The 25,059-nt window shown below is 37.6% G+C and overlaps 1 protein-coding gene across 1 annotated transcript in view; it reads left to right on the forward strand.

Moving 5' to 3' along the window:
* Positions 1-25,059, forward strand: part of TMPRSS2 (transmembrane serine protease 2) — a 99,173-nt gene that overhangs the window by 43,100 nt on the left and 31,014 nt on the right. Inside the window, exons 6-8 of the mRNA XM_020976261.1 lie at positions 11,710-11,829; positions 14,102-14,231; positions 23,886-23,996. Coding sequence (XP_020831920.1) covers positions 11,710-11,829; positions 14,102-14,231; positions 23,886-23,996 — 361 coding nt within the window. The remainder of the gene's footprint in view (positions 1-11,709; positions 11,830-14,101; positions 14,232-23,885; positions 23,997-25,059) is intronic.

The raw sequence follows: 25,059 nt of genomic DNA on the forward strand, positions 1-25,059 counted from the left end.
CTTCACTAAAGAATTGGCAGATTGCATGAGAAGTTCAAATAGAGACCTGATGAATCATTGAAGCAATGACTCCTGATTATGTGATGTTAACTGAACCTATGCTGAACGTCTGTCTCAGGAGGATTTCCATAGTCTGGCAGGAAAGCTATCATGGAGTGAATTGCATTTATTAGAATCTCTAGACAGGGCCCGCCTTTTCTTTCTTTTTTAAGTGGCAGAGATAGGGCGTTATTCTTAACTGGCCCCATGATGATGAATGACTGTTACAGGTAGCTCCCATGGGGAGCTAATGTGGGAGGAGCCAAGGCACCTAAAGGAAGTGGGTTTGATAGATGAGGAAGGGAATCTCATAGAATACCACACCCTATGACCAGCCTGCCTCACAGGCAATTCAGTTCTGCCTTCTTAGTGGAACAATGGCGTAATAGCTTCAGACTTCAGCTCTGGGTCTACTTTGCCACATCACTGCAAAGATGAGAACTGGTCACCAGGTGAAATTTGACCAGGAGTTGAGGACAACTGTATTCTGGGCAAGTGCTGTTGTCAGTACAGATAGACTCTATGGCAAATGTGGGTGGAGGTCACAGAGTCTGCTGCCCTGATAGGTGGCAGGGCATTGCCCTACCTTTCCTGGAGGAGCTTTGGGTATGGGTCCTGAAACATGACTTTAATAAGGAAGCAATTGATGGCAAGCTCACGAGGAAAATTGTAAAGGGGAATCCAGGATCCTTCAGCCCTACTTTAGCGTAAGGTATCTTCTCAAGGCCCTGTCTCTTTCAGATTATTTGGGGGAGGATAGAGAGGGTAGACCATGGAGAAAGATGTACTCTCGGGGGTCAGTATCTGGGTGGGTCCTTTCAGCATTATTTATGCAGGTCACTGTGGGTGAGGCCAAATGAAAATCCTTGGAGTTACCAGAACCATTCCATGTGGTTCACACCAAACACTATCAGGTCTGAGTGGTGATGGGTTTTTCTTTTCCATTGATGGAGATGATGGAACCTGGAATATTTTTGTTATCCTAGCTCCCCTTACGACAATCTGTGTTGCCTATTAGGAAAGCAAATGACTCTTGACAGCTTACATGGGAAAACAAAGAGCTGAATAAAGTCCATCCTTATAGCTGTTCCTGACCTTGTGAATATTTTAGAGCAAGTGGCCCAGGCCCAAGGGAAGTGATATGCAGTTGTTTATCTTTCTAATGCTTCCTCCCCTTCCCCCCCCCCCCCAGCAGTTTGCTTTCACCTGGGAAGCAGTCCAATATACAGTCCTTTCCCAGGGCTACCTGGACTCTCCTTCACACTGTCACTTTTTGGTGGGCAAAGATCTGAAAGAAGTCTTCCTTCCTGAAGGCATTGCTGTGCATTGCTACATTGATGACATAATGTTGACCAGACCAGATAAGGCCATGGTGGCAGAAGCCTTAAATCAGATAATGGTCCATATAAGGAAAGAAATTAACCGTAAGAAAATCCAGGGTCTTGTCCAGTGCAGTTTGGGTAGAGAAAGCCCAGAGGATTCCAGAAATGGTCCACAAAACAAATAAAAAAACCCCAAACAACCCACTGTCAATATTTGGAGACACCCTATTTCCCAGAGCTAAGGCCCAGCAATCGGCTGCACCCTGAGCTTGGCGTAACAACAATCCTTTGTACTCTGGATGATCTCGCCTTCTGGCAAAGTGTATTGCTTTGACTAGCACCAGCTGTTCATTGAGGGATTTATGTTTAGAGCTCCCCCTATTTCCCAGAGACCTGAGAGCCATCCATCATACCTCTTAACATGCTCACAATCCATGTTCCTTGTAACAGCTAAGTGAACCAAACCACGTACTGCACTTCTGTTCCCTCTATGCTAACTCTGGTTCTGTTTGTGTCTGTGAGACAATCAACTTGGAGACTGTTCACAGAGGACCCAGGAATGCTGACAATTGTCCATGCATGAGCCTGCCGTGGGAATGGCTAAGACATACTATGTCATGGTCCAGCCCACTTGTGGTTCTTTTATGTATATAAGACCTGCCTTTGCCTCATCATGTTAATCCCTCCTCCTCAGGAGGACTTCTGCTTGCAAGTGTCTCTTCACTTTGAAATTTGCAGCCTGACTCTCCTGCCTCTGGCCTGCTTTCTGTGGCTTTACCACCTACAGGGTAGAGGCCAGTTCTGGTCAGGTTAACACCAACAACTACTGACATTTCCTCCTTCCTCCCCCTCTTTCTCCTTCTTCCTCCTCCAATCTGAGTTAAGTGACTATGTTCAATGAAGCCTTTGGCAGGCATAAAGAGATAGAATAAGAAACAGGCTTCTGGAACTCCAAGTTTACCCAAACAGCCACTTTTGAAAAGCTGTTATTTGCCCATTACTGGCCCCTTGTTGCTATTAAATAGATGACACAGTGTCATGAGTCACCTAGTCCCTACTAAACAAATAATACGGGGTCATGAGTCACCCTTTGTCTAGAGTCAATTTCTGTAATTGATAGAGTACAGGTAGAGTGCAATTCTGAGATTGGTAGAGTACAGGAGTCTTCTCTTGAAATATCAATGGAAATGCTAGATTAAAAATCATACCTGGCTCCCTCTGGTGTTCATGCCCTTCATAAATTTAGTCTCTAGGCCAACAACTAAGGTCTCTAGTACAGACCCTAGAACCCTGCCTCATCCTGGCTAAATTCCCTCCTACCCTCACTCTCTTAGAGAACTAGCTATTGAAGTAACTCATTTTTTCCAGGCCAATTGATAGCTCCATCTTCTAGGAGAGAGGTATACCCAAATGGACTAAGGGAGCTACTAATATGATAATGAAATGTCTGAGAGAATAAGTGTCCTGGCAAGTTCTAGTGGGCTGAGCTTCAGGTTGCATGGCTGGCATGTGAGAGATCCTTCAGTGATGGGGCAGAGAAGATCTTTATCTCCAAATTCCTAAGCAGTGATGATGGTTCTAGCTAAGTGATCTCTGGCCTGGAGAAAACAAGACTTGGTAATCAAAGGTTCTCATTTTGGGAGTAGGACCAATAGAGAAATCTTATTGATGCCTTCCATTGCTTACAGTTGTTTGTAGGGCATGTCATCAGCTGTTAGAGACATCATGTGGTAAACAACCAGGTTAGAGCCTTTACAAGAATAGCAGAGTTTGGGAATGGGTCCCTTGCCAATCTGGAAATTGGGGTGGTCGATGCTATGTTTTGCTGGTCATAGAACCATGTGATCTTCTTAATTGTAAGTCAGGTATTTGTATATAATGTAGGGTCAAGAATTGTCCAATCTGCAAGAAAAGCCATTGAGGCAGAGCTCCAAGCAAATAGCACTTTATTAAAGGGTCCATGGCCCCCTCTAATCAAACGGATCTCAGATCTTCCTCATGATCTAAGATGCCCCTGGTCCCCAGGACCTTGTTTTTTATAGGATCTGATACCCAAATATGCAAAAGAGGCATTGTAAAATACAGCATCTTATTGGTTGTTAGATCTTGCTCTTGAGAACCAAAAATGACAGGAGAGTTACAGGTTGGGTGAAGAACAGGACATCCCTACTAAGTGGTTATAAGATGGTCACCTGCTCAAGCTGGGCATGGCAGAGAAGTACAAATATAAGTTGGGGGATTTTCCAAAGAATCAAATTATCTCACACTGGGTTTGGATGTGGAATTTGAGCAAAACAGGATGGAAATACCTTTGTCAACATTCTTGTGGTTGTGCAAGTGTGTTTTGTAACTGGTAAACAAGTAGTGAACATTACATTAAAGTTTGAGGCCTACTATTGGAAACCATCTTATCTAATTATCCCTATGTGGTATATGTAAAACATAAAACTGATTAATACTAATTGGAATAGAATAGCGGTCCAAACAAATCATTTCTCACGTGAACTGGGTTTTTGATTCCAGTTAGAATACCCACCTAACCAAAGTGATCCCCAACCTGTGGTAAAATGACACACCAATATTAGTGAAAAATGTTTTTTTTTCCTGCTGATCAACAGTTACATAATTATTCGCCTGACTCAAGTCAGATATCCAACTTTTCTGAAGCCAAATTTATGACTAATCAACACCATCTTAGGAAGAGGAAAGTCTGGTTCGGTAGTTTCTGGGATTCAGTCTCTAAGAAGATTTACTTGATAATAATGGACTGATTTTTGGACATAGCTCTGCTGACCCTCTCCAACCATTATTCCATTCCAGAGATGTCTTGGTCTTAAGGTCTTTGCCCCCTTCAGAGAACTCTGTATACCCTAGAGAACAAATCCCCCTCTTTGACAGGATTCCTTTCCTTTGGGATGCTTTTTAAAACTCCTTTCCAGAAAGGGCTCAGGGGACCAAGTAGTGGTCTTGTTGGAAGGTGCCTTGCCTTCTTGATAGCATGTGATGAGGTGAAACTGTCACTGTGCAACTGTGATGAATGTGTATTTATTTACTTGGAAATAAAAGGGATCCTCTAGCTGACTTGGTGATAATTCTGTGTTTCTGGTTGGAGATGAGGGAATACTTTTTTTTAGCCTCCGTGGAATAAGGGGTCAGTCCATCTGTAGAGGCTTCTAAAGAGGCTAAGATTTTTTATCAGCCCCCTGATATGACTTTCAGAAAGGGAAAGTTTTTAATGGGTGTTTGAGAGAATACTGAGTGAATGGTGAAACTGTGAGAACCTCAGAATGGATTTAGATCCTGGCAGAGATGGCATATAAGAGGCTTATGACCTTATAGGCACTTTACTACATTAATTTTTTATGAATTGTTCTGTGTCATCATCTCTGATGTGGCCCTGATGCTCTTGGTTATTTTCACAGCCTTGTATTAGTAGAAAATTCCTTGACTGTGCTGGAGGTGTCATCCTTTTGTGCTGTGTCTCTGATGTTTCTGGTGCTGCTCTGCCTCATTGGGTAATCATAATCACCTTGCATTAGGAGACCTTCTGGAAACTGCAGAGATGAAGCAAAACCTTCCACATAGAATAGATTGTTGAGATCTGAAACTTGGTTCCTTCTGAAAGCAGGAAAAACAGCATAAAAATTCTGATTTGTCTTCCTCTGCCCTTCCTCCTTTTCTTTCCTTTCCTTTTTGCTGATACTTTCGGGATAGGACCTAAAATTTTTATTTTTTTTTCTTCCTTTTACCAAGAAGGTTGTTCAATAACAGCCCTGAGAGCATTTCAATGATAGATTTAAGCAAGAATTTCAATAAACCCTTGGGTTAGGTTCTTGGGTCTCTTCTTTTGTAATTTTTGCAAACAGTTTATGCAATGTTGGAATAACAATAGTCATAATAACAATGACTAGCATTTATATAATGCTTTAAGTCTTATAAAGTGCCTTATAAAATTGTATCATTTTATGCTCACAAAAACTCTGGGGAATAGGTGATATTATCATCCCAGTTTTACAAATATGGAAACTAAGGTGGGTCACACAGCTGGTAAGTGACTCAAAATTAAGTCTTCCTGACTCTAGTTCTAGCACTCTATTCTAACCCCCTAGAAATGAATTGTTGTTCTGTGACTCCTTGTTAGAATTCACTTGTAAATCTATGTGATCTTGGATTTTTTTCTTTTGGAAGTTCATTCATAAATTCAAGTTTTTTTCCTGATATTAGGTTATTTAAATAATTGGTTTATTTTGTTAATCTTGGATTGTAACATTTTAAAGTGTTGCTGAATTTCCTCTGAGGTTTTTTTTTGTTTGCATGTAATTAGGTAAAACAGTTTTTGTTAATATCCTTTATTTCTACTTTAATTTTTGAAAATATTCCTTTTAAATTTTTGATAAGAATCATTTCATTTTTCTCACCTTTTAAGATTTACCATTTATTTTATTATTTAAAAATAAATGTAAAAAATAAAGCTGTCTGCTTATCAATTCAGTGGGGTGTTTTGTTTTTTTGCTTAAGTTTTATTATTTTAATTTCAGATTTCTACTTTGGTGTTTACCTGGTTTTTTTTATTTGTTACTGTCCTAATTTTTTTTAGTTGAATACCCAATTGACTGATTCTTTTTTTCTTTTGTTGATGAAAACAGATTAATTTTTTTTCCTTAGAATTGCTTTAATGCATCTCATAAGTTTTGGTATATTGTCTTATCATTGTAGTTAGATGAAATTTTCTATATAATTTTTCTTTTACTTACTGGTCCAATTGCCTTTTGATTAATTCTCTTTATTGAATATTTTCTTGATAAGGACATTTTTGATGAGATCTTTATGCCTCTTCCCTCTTACATGGTGAATTTTTTTTAAAAGTACCATGCATGGCTGAGAAGTATTGAAACTTCTTTCTGTTCCTATTCAGTAATAACAGAGATTTAACATTTCTAATATTTTTAAAGTTCTATTCAGATCCTTAATTACTTTCTTGTTTATCTTTTAATTGGGTTTATCTGTGTCTGAAAGGGATACAATCAAGTTCACCACTATGACAGTTTTACTGTATATTTCTCCCTGTAATTTGATTGTTTTTCTTTAAAATTCAAATACAATGCAACTTAGTGCACATATATTGTGTTGATATTGATTTATCACTTTTAATGACTTTAAACCTAATACACTTTTCCTGATTATCTTTTTTTATCATATCTGTATTTCCTATAATATTACAATTGTGATTCATATGAAGCATAGTAGATTTTTTCCCCAAGTCTCTCATTTTATCTGTATCTTGTTTCATGTTATCTGCATCATGTTTCTTCTCAGCATATTTTTGGATTTGGATCTTTAACCCATTTTGCTATGTTCTTCCGTTTTAGGGGTGTGCTAATCTCATTTGCACTTATCATTTTGACAATTAATTGTCTGTTTCTCTAAATCCTGCATTCTTGTCTATTTTCTTCCCTTTGTTCTTAACCTCTCACTCTTTTTTTTTATAAATAAGAAGGAAATGTTAAAGAGAGGGACTTTGCCTATCACCTGTGATCTACTAGTGAAGTGGTCTGTTTTTGCTATATTGCCTCTCATTGTTCCCCTTACCTTGCTTTTGATGATAGGTTTGAATATTTTCTTCTTTTCTTTTACTCTCCCCTTCACACTCCATGCTTCCAGTTGGAATTTGTCTCACTTATCACTATTCCTTTATTTATCTTACCTTCTTTCTTAAATTCCCCTGCCTTTTCCTCTGACGTTTCCTTTTTGAGTTTAATGATTTCTAAACCTCTGTCTCTGTCTCTTATTGTGTTTAATATTTCTTTAGTTCAGATAATAATGAGATTCATAGGATGCCCACTATTTGAATACTCTTCATCTGATGTAGCTCTATTATGTAATAGCAATGTCTCTCCTCTTCCTTTTTTCCTCCCAGTATAGTTGCTTATCTCTCTCATTTCTGTCTTCTAATACTATCAAAACAGAACAAAATCACCTTTAGTTCTTAATCTGTATTATTTTTCTTCATGACTCTTGGAGATATTAGGCTTCTGAGAAAACATTTCTCTTTTCTTCCTATTTAGCATGTAAACAAATTATTCCCATATTGCCTTCCAATTGAACAAATGAATATACCACTTTCTGTTTTTCCTGCATTTCCAGTTCAAAATGTCTACTCATTTCTGATCCTTTTCATCAGAAATGCTTAGAAGTCCTCTCTATCATGAAAGTCTGCTCCCCTTCCACCACAGGATTATACTTAGTTTTTTTCATACAAATTTTTCTTGATTGAAAGTCTTTATCTTTTGATTTTTGGAATTTCTTTTTCTAAGCTTTCTGAGCTTTTGTAGTGGCTCTCAATTCTTGTGAGATTGTGATCATGGTTTCTTAGCACTTGATCCCTGTGTTTTTGGCTGGTTCTTCTTTGACCTGGAAGCTCTGGACTTTAGCTATGACAATTTGGAGATTTTCCATTCTGAGATTTCTTTCTGAACTTAACTTGAGTTCTTTTTTTTACTTTACCTTCTTGTTCATTTATGATTTCTTGGATACCGTCATCCAGGAATTTTTCTTTTTTGGTCATGATTTTCAAGTACTTCAAATATTTTGATATTATCTCTCCTGTACATATTTTCTAAGTCATTTGTTTTTCATAAAATATTTCCTATATTTTCTTTTTTTAAAATTTTTTAGTTTTGTTTTATTATTTCTTGTCTCACTGAGTCATGTTTTACATTTAGTTCATTCTGACTTTCAGGGTAATCAGTCCTTGCCTGTAGTTTCCCACCATTTCTTTTAAGGTACCATTCTCCTTGCCATTTTATCCTCTCTAGCCCTTACATTTTGTTTTATTTCTTCCAGGTGCTCTTATAATCTTCTGGAAAGGACACTTTTTTCTGAGACTTTAATTGGACTTGTGAGGCTATTCTTTGCTTCCAGGTTTACACTTTGGTTGATTCTCAGTCCAAGGTATTTCTTACATTACTTGACTTTTCTTTGTTTTTTTCACATCAGCACCTTCAGTGTCTAGGTAGAAGTCTTGTGTTTTGATCAAACTCTACTCCTGTACTTCTGGATGGTGTTATGTGAGGTGATATGACCCTGAGAACAGGAGGAAGCATATGTGAGAAATGTTACAAAGGTAACATTGATAGGTCGCTTTGGTTTGGTTCTGGTCCTGGCTGTCTATGTATTGCATGTCTATTAATTTTTAGTTGAATATTTTGGAGTCACTAAGTGAAATATGATATCACTTTCAAAATGTGATAATTAGGCATGACATTTTGAATTGTTAGGGCTTTGTCCTGGCTTTCCTTCATTTCTGGAACTGTGAGGTGATCTCATAAAATCTGATTTAAAATTGATATAAAAAGCCGTGTAGTTTACCCTGCATTCAAACAGGAATCCACTCTACAACATCATTGACAATGGGGTCATCTAGTCTGTTTGAAATAAATGATGTGTTTAGTATTTCTGCTTTTCCTTATTTTAGCAGGAGGTCATTATGCCCTGAAACATGATTAATTTTTGTAAAGGTACCATGAAAAACTAAGAAGTATGTAAGTTCATGTCTATTTTCATTCATTAACCCACAGAAAAAATATTATTTCTAATTGTTTTAAAGTTCTTGTCAGGTTTCAGTTTGTTAATTGTTTAACTTTTGGTTAGGATTTGTCTAGGTCAGAAAAGGATGCATAGTAAGTTTCCCCACCATTATAATTTTGCTGTCTAATTCTTTTATTTGTTTAACTTTTACGTTAAGCTTTTAGATGATGTGCTATTGGGTATATGGATCTGTTCCTTTATGGTACTTTTAATAATAATATAATTGCTGATTTCTCTTTGTCATGTTTATATTTACAATAGCCTTATTGGAAATTATAATTGCTACCTCTATGTTTTTGAGTTTACCTGACATGTAATAGGTTTTGCTTCACCCCCTCATTTTAACTCTTTGTGAATCTTTACATTTTACTTATGTTTCTTGTAAATAACACATTCATGTATCACCCTTAAACATCTGACTTTGTTTTGCTTACAACTCTTTCCTTACCTATCCTGTCCTTCCTCTTAGATCCTACCCTTCCTTGTTCCTGTTCCTTCCTATTTCCCTGTGGAGATTAATGTTTTTCTAAAGCAAAATCTCAGTGTCTGTGACTATGAATAGGTATGTGTAATTGTATTCAAAAGAAATGTGATTCATTGATTGCTCATTCCCCCCACCCTTCTTTCTATGACTATATATTCTTTTTTTATGTACCTATATGATATAGTAGTGATTTCCTTCCCGGTCTTTCTCTTCTCTTCCCCAGTATAGTACTCTGTCCCTATATTTTTTACTTCTCCAAGACCATTAAAGCATAATAAATTATCCACAGACCCTGTCATCTTTACCTTTCTCTGTGACCCTTAAGGAAATTAGGAATCTGAGAAGACATTTTTTAAATCATGTAAACAATTCATCCTTATGTACTCCTTTTTAGTTAAACAAGTATGTGTTCCTTTCTGATTTTTCTCTTAGTGCTTGCATTTTCATTGCAAAGTATCTACTTACCTTTTATCAGGAGTGTTTGGAAATCTATCATTCCTAGTAAAGGCCCATTCTCTTCCACTTCTAGAGTACTACACTTTGTTTTGTCAATGGGTTATTCTTTTTTTTTTTTGCTAACTCTTTATGTGTTGACTTTTGGAGTATTGTATTCTAAGCTCCCCTCTCCTTTATAGTTCCCATTGTTAAATCTTATGGATTCTTTATTGGGGGTCCTTGATACTTGAACTTCTTTTTAGCTTCTTGTAGTTTTTTTCCCCCATGACATGGAAGCTCTGGATTGTGGCTATGACATTGTTGGAGTTTTCATTTTGGGATTTTTTTTAAGAAGTCAGCTGTTTGTTTCTTTTATTCTCACTTTTCCCTCTGGTTCTAAGAGTTCTGGGTGGTTTTTAATTCATCATTTAATTCATCATGATGAAAAATGCTGTCCACATCCAAAAGAAGAACCATGGAGTCTGAATGCATATCAAAACATATTATTTGCTGTCTCTTTTTTCTTCTTTTTTTGTTTGTTTTTTCTTTCTTGTGGTTTCTCCCATTGGTTCTAATTCTTTATAACATGACTAATGTGAAAATGAGTTTAATATGAATGTATATGTAGAGCCTATATAAAATTGTGTACCATCTTGGGTGGGGAGAGGGGAGAGATGGGGAGAAAATTTGGAACTCAAAATCTCATGGAAGTGAATGTTGAAAACTAAAAATAAATAAATAAATACATACATACAAAAATATGATCTCAACTTTTTTTTTTGGTCATGGTTTTCATATTATCTGATAATCACGAGGGCTTATACCAGGCTGGTTAGTGTCAAACAAGAGAAGAGACCATATTTGAGGGATATTATGAGGGTGAAGCAGTCCTTGGCAACAGATTTGTATGACAGAGTGAGGAGCCGAGAAGGACATTTAGGTTCTCAACTTAGGTGCATGGGAGGATGGTTATTCCTCTGACAGTAATAGAGAAATTTGGGAGGGGGAAGATTTTGAGGGAAAGATAATGAATTCAATTTTAGATATATTGAGTTTAAGATGACTAATAAACTACTAGCAATATGATTCTGGGAGTTAGCAGAAACATCAGGGCTAGATAAGTGGCTTGTCAGCATAAAGATGATAATTAAAACCATAAGAGCTGATAAAATCATCAAGTGAAATAGTATGGAGTGAGAAGAGAAGAGGTCCCAGGAAAAGAGCCATGTGGGAAAACCACAGACAGAGTGACCTGGAATATGATTCCACTTTTTGTTCTGTCTTTTAGAGTTCAAAGATTATTCTTTTTGACTAAGAAAACATAAACAGAACTAAAATACTTTATCAAGATTACTTTTGTATTCTTGTAATTGCACAATTTTCATTTATTTTTTAAGTTTCAGAAATAGAAGAAATTTAAAATCTTATGTGTGTATGTCATATATACACAAATAGGCATATGTACATATATGTTTATGTATCTATATATAATTGTATATGTGTATATATATGTAGAATTTTTATTAACAAATATGAATGAAATTTATTAGTAAATATGAACAATTAGCCAATAACAAAAAATACTCTTTTAGGTTATTGAGCGTGATACTTTATCTGGTGACTTGAAAGTGATTAATATATTTTCCCACTAGTACTGACAGTATTATTTCTCTTAATGGAGGAAGCCTATTGGTTTATAAGTTTTTTATTATACTTCTAAATTTGGTAAAATTTTATATAGCATCGAGAGGAGCTAAAAACCTAGTAGAATCTGTGATTTATCACTCTTTTCCTTTTTAGTGAGTTTCATGTGTACATTTTATTTGCTCTTTTTTCTCTAAGTGAAAAATAGCTGCCCAAATTCTGGAATAGAATGTGGAACTTCAGGAACTTGTATCAGTCCAACTAATTGGTGTGATGGAATATCACATTGTCCCAGTGGTGAAGATGAGAACCATTGTGGTAAGTATGTCTAGAAATTAATAATGAGAAGGGACTATCTTGTTTAGGACTTCCTTATTGCTTAGAAATTTTCCTATTCACCAAGTGATTTTTTTTTTCCAATGACATTCACAATGCAGTTTAGCTATCCTCCCTGACACCAACCTTATTAGGGACATGTGGCAGGCCCACGATTTACATTGGTGGAGAGAAGCCCTTCCAGTGCTTCAAGGATTTGGGATTTTATTCAACTATAAGTAGGAAAAAGTTAGGAGAGTATTCCAATCATAAGTAGTTAAAAAAAAACTGTTTAAACTTTGTTAAGTGGACATTTGAAAACAGATTATAGAGCTAAAAGATAGAATTATCTTTGAAAGTAGATGTCTTTAAATTTATTTTGGGCATTTGTTTTTGAAGATGACATCAAATTACATATTGTAGAAAAATAATTAGAAAAAGAGCAAGGAATAATGTTTATTAATAATTGTTAATAGTTAATAATATAATAATGTTATATAACAGAGTATTAATAATCATTTAGTGGTTATTTGAAATATTTTCTGCAAGTTGGCAAATTCAATATAACTTCATGACAGTTGAATGAAATTTTAGAAACTGCTTATAAATTTTGTTACATATTATTTCAGTACCTCTACAGGTAATTCTATTTGTTTTCAATGAGATTTAAATTTTGTACTCTTTTACACTGCTCTTTGGCTGATATTTCAAAATTGGAAACAGGTTATGTTTATAAGTCTACATAGATATATACACATATAAGTATATACACATATTTAATTTTTTCTCTCTTCTGGAGCTTAAAAAGCCACATAGTACCATTTCAAGAGTATGAAAACAACCTCAGCAAGGTTGTGCTTTCCTTCAGATCTTACTTGACCAGAAGGGACCAAATCTGTCATACTGCTCCCTTGTGATCCTTCTTTTTCTTTTTTCTTACCACTCCACTTTTTTCCTCTGAATTTGCCTAGTCTTTGGGAGAAGAAAAAGGCTTTTCCCTTTTCCTTTGCTCTCTTTCCTGAAAACAGACTGGGTAGCCCTACTTTTAAGTGCTTTTAAGAGTTGTACTACTAAGCACTATATTAAATATGAGAACTAAATGTGAAAAATAAAAGGGAAATAATAAATTTTATAGAGATTTTCTCTGTCAATCCTGTTCCTAAATGCAGATGTAAGCCTTTGTCTTTTCTTACTTTGTTTTTTTTTCTTCTTCTCATCTTATCACCTCTTTTCTTTAGCATTTGATCTTGTTTAGGGTCAGTCAGGCTAGATGTTAGATTGAATTCTAGGGGCTGATATAGATTTTCTTTGGCAAGACTTTTAGGTATCTTAATTCTTCCAGAATCTATTTTCCATATCATTTGTTTATACTAAATTTGTGTTCAGGTAGCACACACAGATGTATTCAAGTACTCAAGGGAGGGCTTGAGTCTTCCATTTCTCTGAGTTTCTGGCACCCTAATCTAGTAATATATAATGTTCCTTTGCCCCAGACTAGGCAATGGATTCTGTCCTTGCTTCCTGGATGAGAATGAACATTTTCTGGCTGGCTACAAGCCATTTGTTCAGACCCTGACTTCCCTCCCTCCCTTTTCTTGAGATCATAATACTCAGACTCCTAGCTCTTTCTGTTTCTTGACATTGGTCCATTCTCTTTGACTTGGATTTATTTGCCTGAAGCAAATATCTTAACAAGGTTATAATGATAAGCTCTGCTTGTGAAAATGAAATGACCTCCAGTATTTGGAACGGTGTTGACTTCCAGCTCTTTGCCTTTGTTGAGACACACTCTAGCCAGTGAACAATGACCTGAGGCATAGTAATGATACCTACCTGCCAGAGTTGTTGTGAGGATAAAATGAGATAATATTGTAAAGCACTTAATGTAGTGCCTGGCATAAAGTTTAATAATGCCAGTTTCCTTTCTTCTGGTTTTACATATAAGGAAACGAAGGGCCATAGAGGTTAAGTGAAGTAAATAGAGTGATAGGACAGAACTGAGATTCTATCCTAGGTCTAGTAACTCCAACTGCAATGACAAGACACTGTGCGGACTTGTGCAAGCCAATTTTGCTCTCTAGTTCTTAGTTTCTCATGTAAAATGAAAGATTTGGCCATGTTGGTCTCTAAGAGAACTTCTAGCTCTAGGATTCTACAGATCTCTATAAAAAAAGGATTTTAAGTTATTTATACATATATAAATGAGAGAATGTAAGTTTTGGTTTTCTTTTTTTTAATAAAACTTACTGAAACAAATTTTTATTTTTAAATGCAGTTCGCCTCTATGGACCAAAATTTATCCTTCAGGTTTACTCATCCCACAACAAATCCTGGTATCCTGTGTGCCAAGATGATTGGAATGATCACTATGGAAAGATAGCATGTAAAGACATGGGATATAACATGTGAGTATGACATATCTAATGTGGAAAGAAAAGGATCACATGTAATATGTCTTTGTCCTACTTGGTCATGAATGGAGAGATGTTTGGACAAGTTTAAGTATGAGTGAGCTATAATAACTGCCAACATAAATTGATGTCCCTAATAAGGTGGGTGTCAGGGAGGACAACCAACCTCATTCTGCCTCCCTTTTAAACTCTTGAAGGCAACTATCATGTGGAAGAGAGATTAAACTTGTTCTGCTTGGTCTAAAATATTACTATGAGGAATGATGGCTAAAAGTTTCAGTGAAGAAGATGTACAGAAAAACTTTCTAATTGTTGGAGTTATCCAAAAGTAGAAGACTTGTCTTTGGGGGTAGTGTGTTTCTTATAATTAAAGGTTTAAAAATATTTTAGTATCAAAGTCATTCCTCTCCCTTCCATCTCAGCTTTCTTTCATTTAATTACTTTGAAAGACAGCAAAATCCTCTGATGCAGTGAATACATTTAACAACATATGCAATATTCTGTCTTTGTAGTCCCTATTCTCTCTGCTGTAAAGAAGGAGATAGTTCATTATCTTTTTTCTGGGATCTTCATTTGTGTTTCTGTTACTCAGAATTCAACATTGTTGTATTATTCTCTTAGTTTTGCTTTTTTTTCTCTTTGTTGCATTTATTTTGCTTATTGGACGAGCAAAAACTAGATTACCTATTATCAGGATGATGTAGAGAGGATTACTGTTCATGTAGTGTAGGGGCTGGACTTGGGTCATGGGATTATAAATATAGAGCTGGAAAGCACCTTAAAAGCCATCTAGTTCAACCCCTTTGTTTTAAAGGTGAGGGCTAGGGAGGTTAAATGACTTGCTCAATGTCACACAGACAATAAGCATAGAGATAGAACTGCTGGGTCCTACCAGATGACCTACCAGGTTCTCTGACTACAGGGCTAGTGTTTCTCTGTGCCACACTGCCTTATTTGAGCATTCTTTCCAGTTCTGAGATTCTCTGAAGTATTCATTAATTACCTGTTCTTGTGCATACAACTGACATGAATTAAAAGCTAGAGTCAGTTTCTGGGTAATTAATAATCAGTTTATTAATTAGGCTAGCTGATAATCAGTAGACTGATGGTCAGTGGTTTCCAAAGACAAAGCCATGGAGATCCCTGAATGCTTAAATATGTTTGGAAAAGAAGATGCCCCTGAAAGGTGAAAACCCTGATTGGTGAGCAATTAATGAGAGAGTGGACATATTAATGAGGAGATGGGCTAAAAATCTTCAGTTCCTCCCACTGAGAACTTGACTTGATCATGAGACTCAGCCTCCTTCAGCAGTCTGGATGAAGGAATCCATCTCTATCCAGACTACTCTGGTTGATTTTCTCCTTAATGAACTGAGTTCCCCTAGACTGCAATGGAGGGATATAGTGGTTTAGGGCTGGAATGCACCTAGATTAGATTCTGTAGATCATTCTAAATAGAAGTAAGGTCCCCTATTTGGGTGGGATCTACTCAAGATCATTGAGTGGGCACCCTGAGCATTGGGCCAATCTCATTGTCAGCCTTGTCCTTCAGAGGCTGGCTGAATGACCTACAAGGGTTAGTCCCTGAATGAGGAAATAGAAAGGAAAAAAACCCTTAATCCTAATTTAATAATTGGTTATTAATATTATAGAAAAATTATCATTTCTCTCACTGCTGACATCTAACAATATCTTTTTTATGGTCTCAGCCCTCAGTAACTTTTGTTTTAAACAGGGAAATTGGACATGTGCCCAACAGTAAAAAACAGTCAAAGTCTGGGCCATATTCCATTCTCAAATGATCAGTTCAGACAAATGCTACATTCAGGTGAAAGAGAGAGAGATCATTTGTCTGAATTAGCATATTCAGGGAAAGTTTCATGGGATTAATGGGATTTGAACTGGGTCTTGATGGGCAAGCTTTAAGTTTGGGATAATGGTACAACCCATTACACAGAGTATAGCATATGGAATACAAAAATAGAAAAGGCTTGTTCTGTTCTGGTGAGTTAGATCAGCCTGGCTACAATGGAGAATTTCTATAGGGAAATAATGAGAGAGAATTCTTAAAAAGTAGGAATTCTGAGGCCAAAAATGAAGTTGAATTGGCATTTTATTATGTTGTCCATGGGAAATCAATGCCTGCAAATTTCAGTGAATTGTAGAAGCCAAGAATAGTAGAAAAGGTCATACACCTGAAGTATGATGCAGTTGACCACAATGAAGAGAACAAAATATTGTTTTTATAATGTGTCATATATATATGTGTAGACACACACACACACACACACACACACACACACACACACACAGAGTATAATGACTCTTGTCCCCTGAGCAAAGAAAGATGAGAAAATTTGCCATTCTTCCTTTCATTGAAAAGATGACTGTGAGTATTGAACACTCTAAGTGTTGTCACACGTAGCCAATGTGTTCATTTTGCTGATTTAAAAAATAAATCTGAGACAGTTTGAGTGGTCCTGACTGTTGATTTGCTATAGGGAGATCTATATCTACCCACACTTGACTCATCCCGTTGCTTTGTCCAGTCTATAGAAAGCACTAAATTCTCAATTAAGGGGTATGGTATATATTTTGGCCACAACATGGCCAGTCATGGCCATGTCTGGTATCTTGGAGGCTTTGCCAAAGCCTACAATCTTCCTTATAGTACCTCACAGGATTTCTTTGTATCCCCAACACTTAGCATAGTTCCTGGTGCAAATTAAGTACTTAATAAATTCTAGGTGATTAAGTCACAGGATTTCACTGTCTTGCCCTCCTCACTCCAACCTTGAGTTCCATGTCTATGCCTCCAAATGATTTCAAAACAAAATAAAACAGGAAAAGCTCTTATCCCTACTCTCTAACCTCATCTTGCTTGTGGTATGTGTGTGGGGGAAGTGTGAGGGCCTTTTCATATTTATGACTGATTGACCCAATTCATCAGCAGTTAGATGGTTTGCTTTTTAATGACCATGTGCTTTTTAAAATACAAGGTAGCTATGAAAATGTAGCATAATAAAACTAATGAAGCTTTTGAAAAGCAGACTGCGGTAAAACTTCTGTAAATGATTGATTTCTTCTTTCCCCTACAGCTTACACATATGGAAAAAGAATAAAGGGAAAGAATAGCTGATTTTAGAACTTAATCAAGGCTGCTTTGGAAACCCTATGATAAAAGGCAGGGGAGCGCATGCTGGAGGCTGACACAATCTTATACAATTGGAAATTTCATAGCATGGCCGGATCTGTCATTGCTCCCTCAAATGATTCTTTGGAGTGGTTTTAGTTATCACTTTGCTCTCTCTAGCTTTTCCTTGTCAATGGGGTTTTGGACCAGGTATACTGTAGTTCTACATTGACTCAATCAATCACCTAGTATTTATTAAGTATTTAATATGTACTGGGAACTATGCTGTGTGTTGGTGATACAAAGAAAAGCAAAAACAAATTTTTTGATGGTCTTAAGAAGCTCACAATCTAATTGCAAACAACAATGTACAAACAAGATATATGTGGGATAAATTGCAGATAATTTTACAGGGAAAGCAATAAGATTAAGATAGGCTTCTTGGAGAAGGTGGAACTTTAGCTTTGATTTGAAGAAAGCCAGAGAAGATGCAAGATAGATGTGAAGAGGAAGTGTTCCAGGTATGTGGGACAGCCATGAAAATGGTCAGTCAGGAGAGGGAGTGTTATGTGTGAAGAAGAGCAAGGAGGCCAGTGTTATTGGATCAAAGAGTATGTGGAGGAAATAAGATACAAGAAGACTGAAGAGTAGGAAAGGGCCAGGTTATGAAGGGCTTTAAAAGCCAAACAAAGGAGTTTGTATTTGATCCAGGTTGGGAGCCTGGGTAAGTGGGAGGGCAGCAGTACCTGTGGTAGTAATATGGAAATTAAGAAGAAGGAAGGATTTGGTGGGAAAGATAATGAGTTCATTTTTGTATATGTTGAATATAAAATAATGTTTACATGACATCCAGTTTGAGAGGCAGTGAAAATGCAGTTTAGACATCAGGAGAGAGGTCAGACAAGTAGATCTGATTGTCATCTGCATACAGATGATGATTGAATCCGGAGGAACTGATGAGATCATAAGTAAAATGTTATAGAGAGAAAAGAGAAAAAGAACTTAGGCCAGAGTCTTTAGGGACACTCATAATTAGTGGATATGATGTGTATGAAGATCCAGCAAAGAAGACAGAAGGAATGGTTAGCTAGGTAGGAGGAGAACTAAGAAAGAGTAATGTCATGACAATATCAACAAGAAGTTGATGATTGACAGTGTTAATGGCTGCAGAGAGGTGAAGAAGGCTGGGGATTCAGAAAAGGCTATTAGATTTGTCAGTTAAGATATCATTGCAAACTTTGGAAAGAACAGTTTCCATGGTTTGAGGTCAGAAAAAGGAATGTAAAGGGTTAAGAAGAAAATGAGAGGAGAGAAAATGGACGCATGAATTACAGAATGCATTCTCAAGGATCTTGGCCACAAAAGCAAGGAGTGATATGGGATGATACCTAGTGGGAGTGAAAGGAGATCAAGTGAGAGTTTGTTTGAGGATGAGTGAGACAAGGGAATGTTTGTATGCAGTAGAAAAGCAGCCAGTAGACAGGAAGAGATTGAAGATAAGTGAAAGAATGGTAGTGATAATGAGGTCAGTCTACTGAAGAAAATGGGATGGAATGGAACCATTTGTGCATGTAGAGGGGCTTGCCTTGGTAAGAAGGGCCACCTCTTCATGTGAGACAAGAGCAGGGGAGGAAATACTGGCAAAAGGCATTTTGATGTTAGATGAGGAACAGGGGAAAAGAGAGAGCTTTCAGTGAATGACCTCAGTTTTTTCAGTGAAATATGAGGCAAGGCTCTCAGCTGAGAGGGTGCAGAAGAGCAGCTGGGGGAATTTTGTGGAGGGACAAAAGTTTTGGAAGAGCTGCTGTGGTGAGTGGAATAGTAGATCAATTAGGGAGATGTAAAAGAATTGCTTTTCAACAGTGAGGTCTTAGTTGAGATTTTGTGTCATAAATTTGTTATAAGCCTTTGTGGGGATTATAAGTGCCCAGCCTGCAAGAAAGACCAGTGAGGCAGAGATCTGAGCCAAGGTCACTTTACTAAAGGGCCCATGGACTCCTCTAATGAAGTAGATCTCAGATCTTCCTCACAGTTTGAGACGCTCCCTTCTTCCAGGACTTTATTTTTATTTTCCATTTGGCCCATTTTATTTTTTAGGGAGTTATTTCATTTAGTGTACTTCCCCGCCCCCATCTTGTCAACTGTATTTTTAAAGGAATTGTTCAATTTTTCTTCTACCTCCCTTATTTAACTTTTAAAATCCTCTTTGAGCTCTTCTAAGAAGGCTTTTCAGGCTTGAGACCAGTTCATATTCCCCTCTGAGGTTTCAGATGTGGGTATTGACAATGTTATCCTCTCCTGAATTTGTGTTTCGATCTTCCCTGTAACCAAGATACTTCTCTATGGTCATTGTTTTTCTATGTCGGTTTTTGCTCATGTTTGCTTTTTTTCTGGCTTTTAAAGTTGATCTTTGCTTCTGGGGCACAGGGGGCACTGTCCCAGGCTCCTTGTGCTGGGGGGAGGGGTAGAGGCCTAGTTACTGGTTTGCTGAGGTGGGGCTTGCCACTGTCTTGCTGGGATGCTTCCTTTCCTATAGTGGTCCTCTTCAGCCACAGCAAGAGGGTCCTTTCCCATTAATTCCCCTAGCCACAGGAGCTAAAAGACTTATATCTAGTCTTTCTGTTGACTCTACTATTTCAGGATTTTTCCTGGGGCAATATTCTCTGGGTTTTTCAAGGTCAAAAGGGAGGGTGAGAGCTACTTATTGCTCATTCCACCATCTTGGCTTCCGCAAGTCTAAAAAGGTGACTTTCAAACATTCAGTCTGTGGGATAATAGCTCCAGGAGCAGCCGCTACTGGTGCTGGTTCAGTCACTCCCAAGGCCTGTTTCTGGTTTGCTGGTGCTGGCGTTGAATTGGTATGCCATGCAGCCCTGCGCTGGACTATGCTTCTCTCTCACCCAATTCTGATAGGCCCCTCCCACTGACCTACTAAGTTGTCTCTGTGGGCTAAGAAAACTGGAAACTGCCACTGCTCTTGGTGATTCAGTACCCCCAGACCTGCTCTGGCTTTGCTTAGGCTGGATCTGCACTGCACCCTGCAGGCTGGATGCTCCTCTCTCAAGCCAGTGTAACAGACCTTTCCTGTCGACCTTCCAGGTTGTCTTGGGCTGGAAATCTGCCTCACTCTGTCTCTTTGAGCCACTCTAGAATTTGTTCAGAGTCACTTTTTAGAGGTATTTGAAGAGATTTGAGTGAGAGCTTAGGTGAATCCCTGCTTTTACTCTACCATCTTGGCTCCTACCCCAGGGCTTTATTTTTATAAGGCTTGATATCAGTTTCATACTTGAACATTCTAGAGGGGCTATACAAAGTACAGAATCCCTTTGGTTGATAGACCTTGCTTAGTGTGCCAAAAATGATCCATTAGCTAGAAATGGTATGTTAGCAAGCATGGGGCATCTCCACTCGCTAAGTGGTCATAAGATAGTCACTTCCTCATGTTGGACAAGAGAAAATGGTCTGGAGGTAGGAAAATAAAATGGGGGACTTCCCATGTAATTAATTGAGTCACCTCTGCCACACTGAACTTGGTCACCATAACAGGGGAAAACAAGGGTAGAGGTCCTCTGGTTGGCTTCCTATGATTAAGTGAGTGAACTTAAAATCTGCAGTTCACAGCTCTGAGGCCTAATGTACAGAACTTATAATCACTACCCGTATAGAATCATATCAAACTGATATGATTGGTATAGAGGATGGTTCAAATGAATTAATTCTTGCTGCTTGTCAGCACAATGTTTATAGCGTGTGATTTTCACTAGCTTTGTCCAGTATCACATGAGAAAGAGTGAAGGTATTGGATGGGGGGAGTAATCCAAGGCTGGGGTTAGGACAAGATTTTTGTTAGAGGCAAGGGACTTGAGAAAAGGACAGTATAGAGTTCAGTGGGTTCACCAAAGGTTCAAGATGGAGAAGGAAACAGAAAGTAGTCAGTGCAAGGGTGATCATCTGGAAAAGATCACAGCATTTAGAAGGAGGATTTAGAAGTTGTAGTGAAGACAAAGAATAGGGTTTGGAGTTACAAGGCTAAGGGAAAGGTGGAATGGTAATAGATTATGATCAAATAAAAGGAATTTTAAAAATCACAACATAGATGTGGAATATTAGTGGATGATGATAAGATCAAGAATATGATCTTGTCATCTTTGTATATGGCAGAGATGGGTTGAGGACAAGGTCATAGGAGATGAGTAAAATGAGGAACTGGGAGGTTAGATTGTTTGAGGGAGTAACAATATGATGTCGAAGTCCCCTGGTACGATAGCTGGAGTTAGGGAGAAGATCAAGACCATAAACCAGACATTAATTCATCAAGGAAGGAAGGAGATTGCTCTTGAGGTCTGTAGATCATAACCACCAAAATCTTGATTGGGTAATAATTATGAATTGAATAAAATTTTACCAAAGATGACAGTAGGAGAGCCTGGAAGTAGCAATGGTGAGCAAGGAGTCTTCCAACTCCTTCACCATAGCTAGTGAATCTGGGGTTTCAGTGAGCATACAACAGTACTGGGAAGGTAGGCAGGGAAGCTGCGTCATCAGGAGGAAGTGAAGTCTCAGTGAATGAAAGAAGATGAAAGGAGCAAGAAAGGGAAAAGATATGAAGTGAAAGCTAGTTTATTACCTGTGGATCACGTAGTTCTCAGAACACAGTGGAAAGATTGGGTAGTTTTAAAGTTGGATTTTGAATGTGGGGGTTGAAAGGGATGGAAGTAAATGAGGGTTGGAGAATGGAGTTTGAACAATGGCATCTGGTGGTTTAGAATCCCTGAGATGGGGTGCGAGTTCCTGAGGTCTGAATTCAGGTAAGGTTTTGACCTTGGTTAGAGTTTGTCATAGGTCATGTGTGTGTGTGACTGGAAAGCAGGAGAAAGGGGGGAAGAATGGAAGGTGTCCAGATGGGGAGCAGGGCAATTTCTGTGGAGCTTTAGGTGGCCAGAAGAGGTGATTAGAGAAATCTGAGAATGATTGAGTGACTGCTTAAGGAGGCAGTCTTAGGCAAAGTAATTTCCAATTCCTTGAAAGGAAAAGAAAGAAGTCTAATGGTTGTGACAGTGTCTTTCTCCAGTCAAAATGAAATAGCTCAAGGGGGCAGCTAGGTGGTGCAGTGGATAGTACCCCAGTCCTGAAGTCAGGAGGACCCGAGTTCAAATCCAGCCTCAGACCAAACACTTGACACTTTACTAGCTGTGTGACCCTGGGCAAGTCACTTAATCCCAATTGCCTTAAAAAAAAAGAGAGATAGCTCATGGGCAGTTTTAAAGTCCCAATCCAAAAATTTCTCCCTCCTAATTTCTCACTTGAGCTTCTCTCTTAACCTTTGTGGGGGATGTAGTATAGGGGAATGGTCTCAGGGGTCTCCATAGCTAAAGCATGAGGAGGGAAAAGAGTTGTCTCTTTCCTCACTTCCCATCTCCCATCTGATTCCTCTTATTCCCAGACAAAATTGGTACCTTACAATATAGTGTTGTTTTTACTTGAAACATTACAATTTGAGTTATTTTCTGGTTCAGCTCATTTTGCTTCAGCTCTGATTACCTTCTGCTACTCCTAACTGCAGCCACTTTGAAGGAAAGAAATAGAGTTTTCAGTGGGATTTCTAGGTTTTCAACTCTAGCCACTGAGAAGGAAAGAAGCGCAGATGTGGGACCATGCATTTATGAAGCAGCCTAGGGGCAGGGTGGGAATTTTGGGGACTGCATATGAAAACCCTCTTACTTTTTGCGTGGCCTCATGCTGTTTTGAATGGGCGATGTGTGCATATTCAGAATGCAAACTTAAAGAACAAAAACATGCTGTTATATTTGCTATACTCCTTCCCCCCCCCCTTTTCTTCTTGGCTAGACAATTGGGGTTAAGTGACTTGCCTACGGTCAAACAGCTAGTAAGTGTCAAGTGTCTGGTCTGAGACCAGATTTGAACTCAGGTCCTCCTGATTCTAGGGCTGGTGCTCTATTCAGTGCACCACCTAGCTGCCCCTCTCCCTCTTTTTTTTTAAACCAGGTTTTCCCATAGTCTTTTGGGATACTGCAAAGTTTTTCCATGTAGAAGTCTTCAAAACCAAATCTTTATACTGTGCAAAACTTGCTATTACCTGGTGAAGTATTTTTAAATGAATAAAAACATGCCGACTCTAAACAGAGAGACTTAGTTGAATTTTAAGATGATCATCGTTAAATTTCTATGGGATTTTGATCAGAAAAGTATATTTTGTTACATATGCAATTCAGGATTTGAATATACCAGTGTATCTATTTACCAACACATTATTAATTTTTTTCTTTTCTTTGCTGGAGCACCACAGTTATAGAGCTCTTATTTCCCATTTGGGACTGATGAAATTAGGTTATGATTTAAGTTTTGAAGAGTGAGTGTATGACTATGTGTTTAAGATTTTGGATAGGAGATTGTTTTTTTTAACTCAGTGTATCAATATAATAGGCTTTATGAGATAAAAGAAGATGTGATTACTTATGATGAAGACTGATGCTGAATTTGATTTTTTTTTCCAGGAATAGTTTTTTCTCTAGTCGAGGAATAACAGATGATATTGGTGCCACAAGCTATATGAAGTTGAACCTGAGTGCTGGAAATGTAGATTTGTATGAAAAACTCTACAACAGGTAGACAGACCCTCTACCACAGTGTTTTTTTTTCTTCTTTGAAAAATGCCATGTATGGACAGCTAGGAAATGCAAAAAATAATATGTAGAAATTGTATGATGCAATTTCCTTTATGGATAAACCGATTATTAGGAGAATATTGGTGTTTAACTAGGTCTGATCTGAGAAGCTATTCATTTAATTGTTTTAGCTTATCTTACATTTACACTTACTCCCTGTCAAGCCTCTTCTTCAAATTAAGTAATGGCCAAATAATTCACATTTATAAAGGGCTTCACAATCATCATACTTTAGTCGTTAAAACATTCATTTAGTCCATATAACAGCCTTATGAGTTTGACTGTACATAATAGAAATTTTATCATTTCACAAATGATGAAAATGAGGCTCAGTGACCTGCTAAAGGACTTCTTGCTATTAAGTGGCCCTGATTTACACCTTAAATTTAGATCATCTGAACCAAATTCATGTGCTCTTTCTTCTTCAGTATTCTGCCTTGCCTAGGGAAAAATTCTTTTCACAATAGCTAAAAAAGGGTAATATTTAAATACCACTTAATATGTGTCTGACACTATGCTAAGAGCTTTAGAGGTATCTCATTTGATCCTTGTAAGTGGTATTATCCCCAGTTTACAGAAAAAAGAAACTAAGGCACACAGATTAAGTGACTTGCCTAGGGTCACACAACTAGTAATAATAATAACAATTAGCATTTATATAGCACCTACTACATGCTGAGCACTGTGCTAAGAGTTTTACAATTATTATTCCATTTGATCCTCACAACAGCCCTACTAAGTAGGTACATTTATCCTGTTATACAGAAGAGGAAACTGAGGCAGACAGGTTAAGTGACTTGCCTAGGGTCATATAGCTAGAAAGTGTCTGAGGCTAGATTTTGAACTTAGGTCTTCCCGACTCCAGGTTCAGTGCTCTAAAATTGTTAATACCATAATAAGTTGTGAATTTAAGTGTGCTATTGTTACAGTAAAGAAACTAGAACTCCAGAAGGCAAGTGTACAAAGGACGGTTTGGTAGAATAGAAAGTTGCTGAATTCAGAC

This window comes from Phascolarctos cinereus, unplaced genomic scaffold, assembly GCF_003287225.1.
Source record: "Phascolarctos cinereus isolate Bilbo 61053 unplaced genomic scaffold, phaCin_HiC Scaffold_726;HRSCAF=1367, whole genome shotgun sequence".
In the NCBI taxonomy this organism is placed as follows: Eukaryota; Metazoa; Chordata; class Mammalia; order Diprotodontia; family Phascolarctidae; genus Phascolarctos; species Phascolarctos cinereus.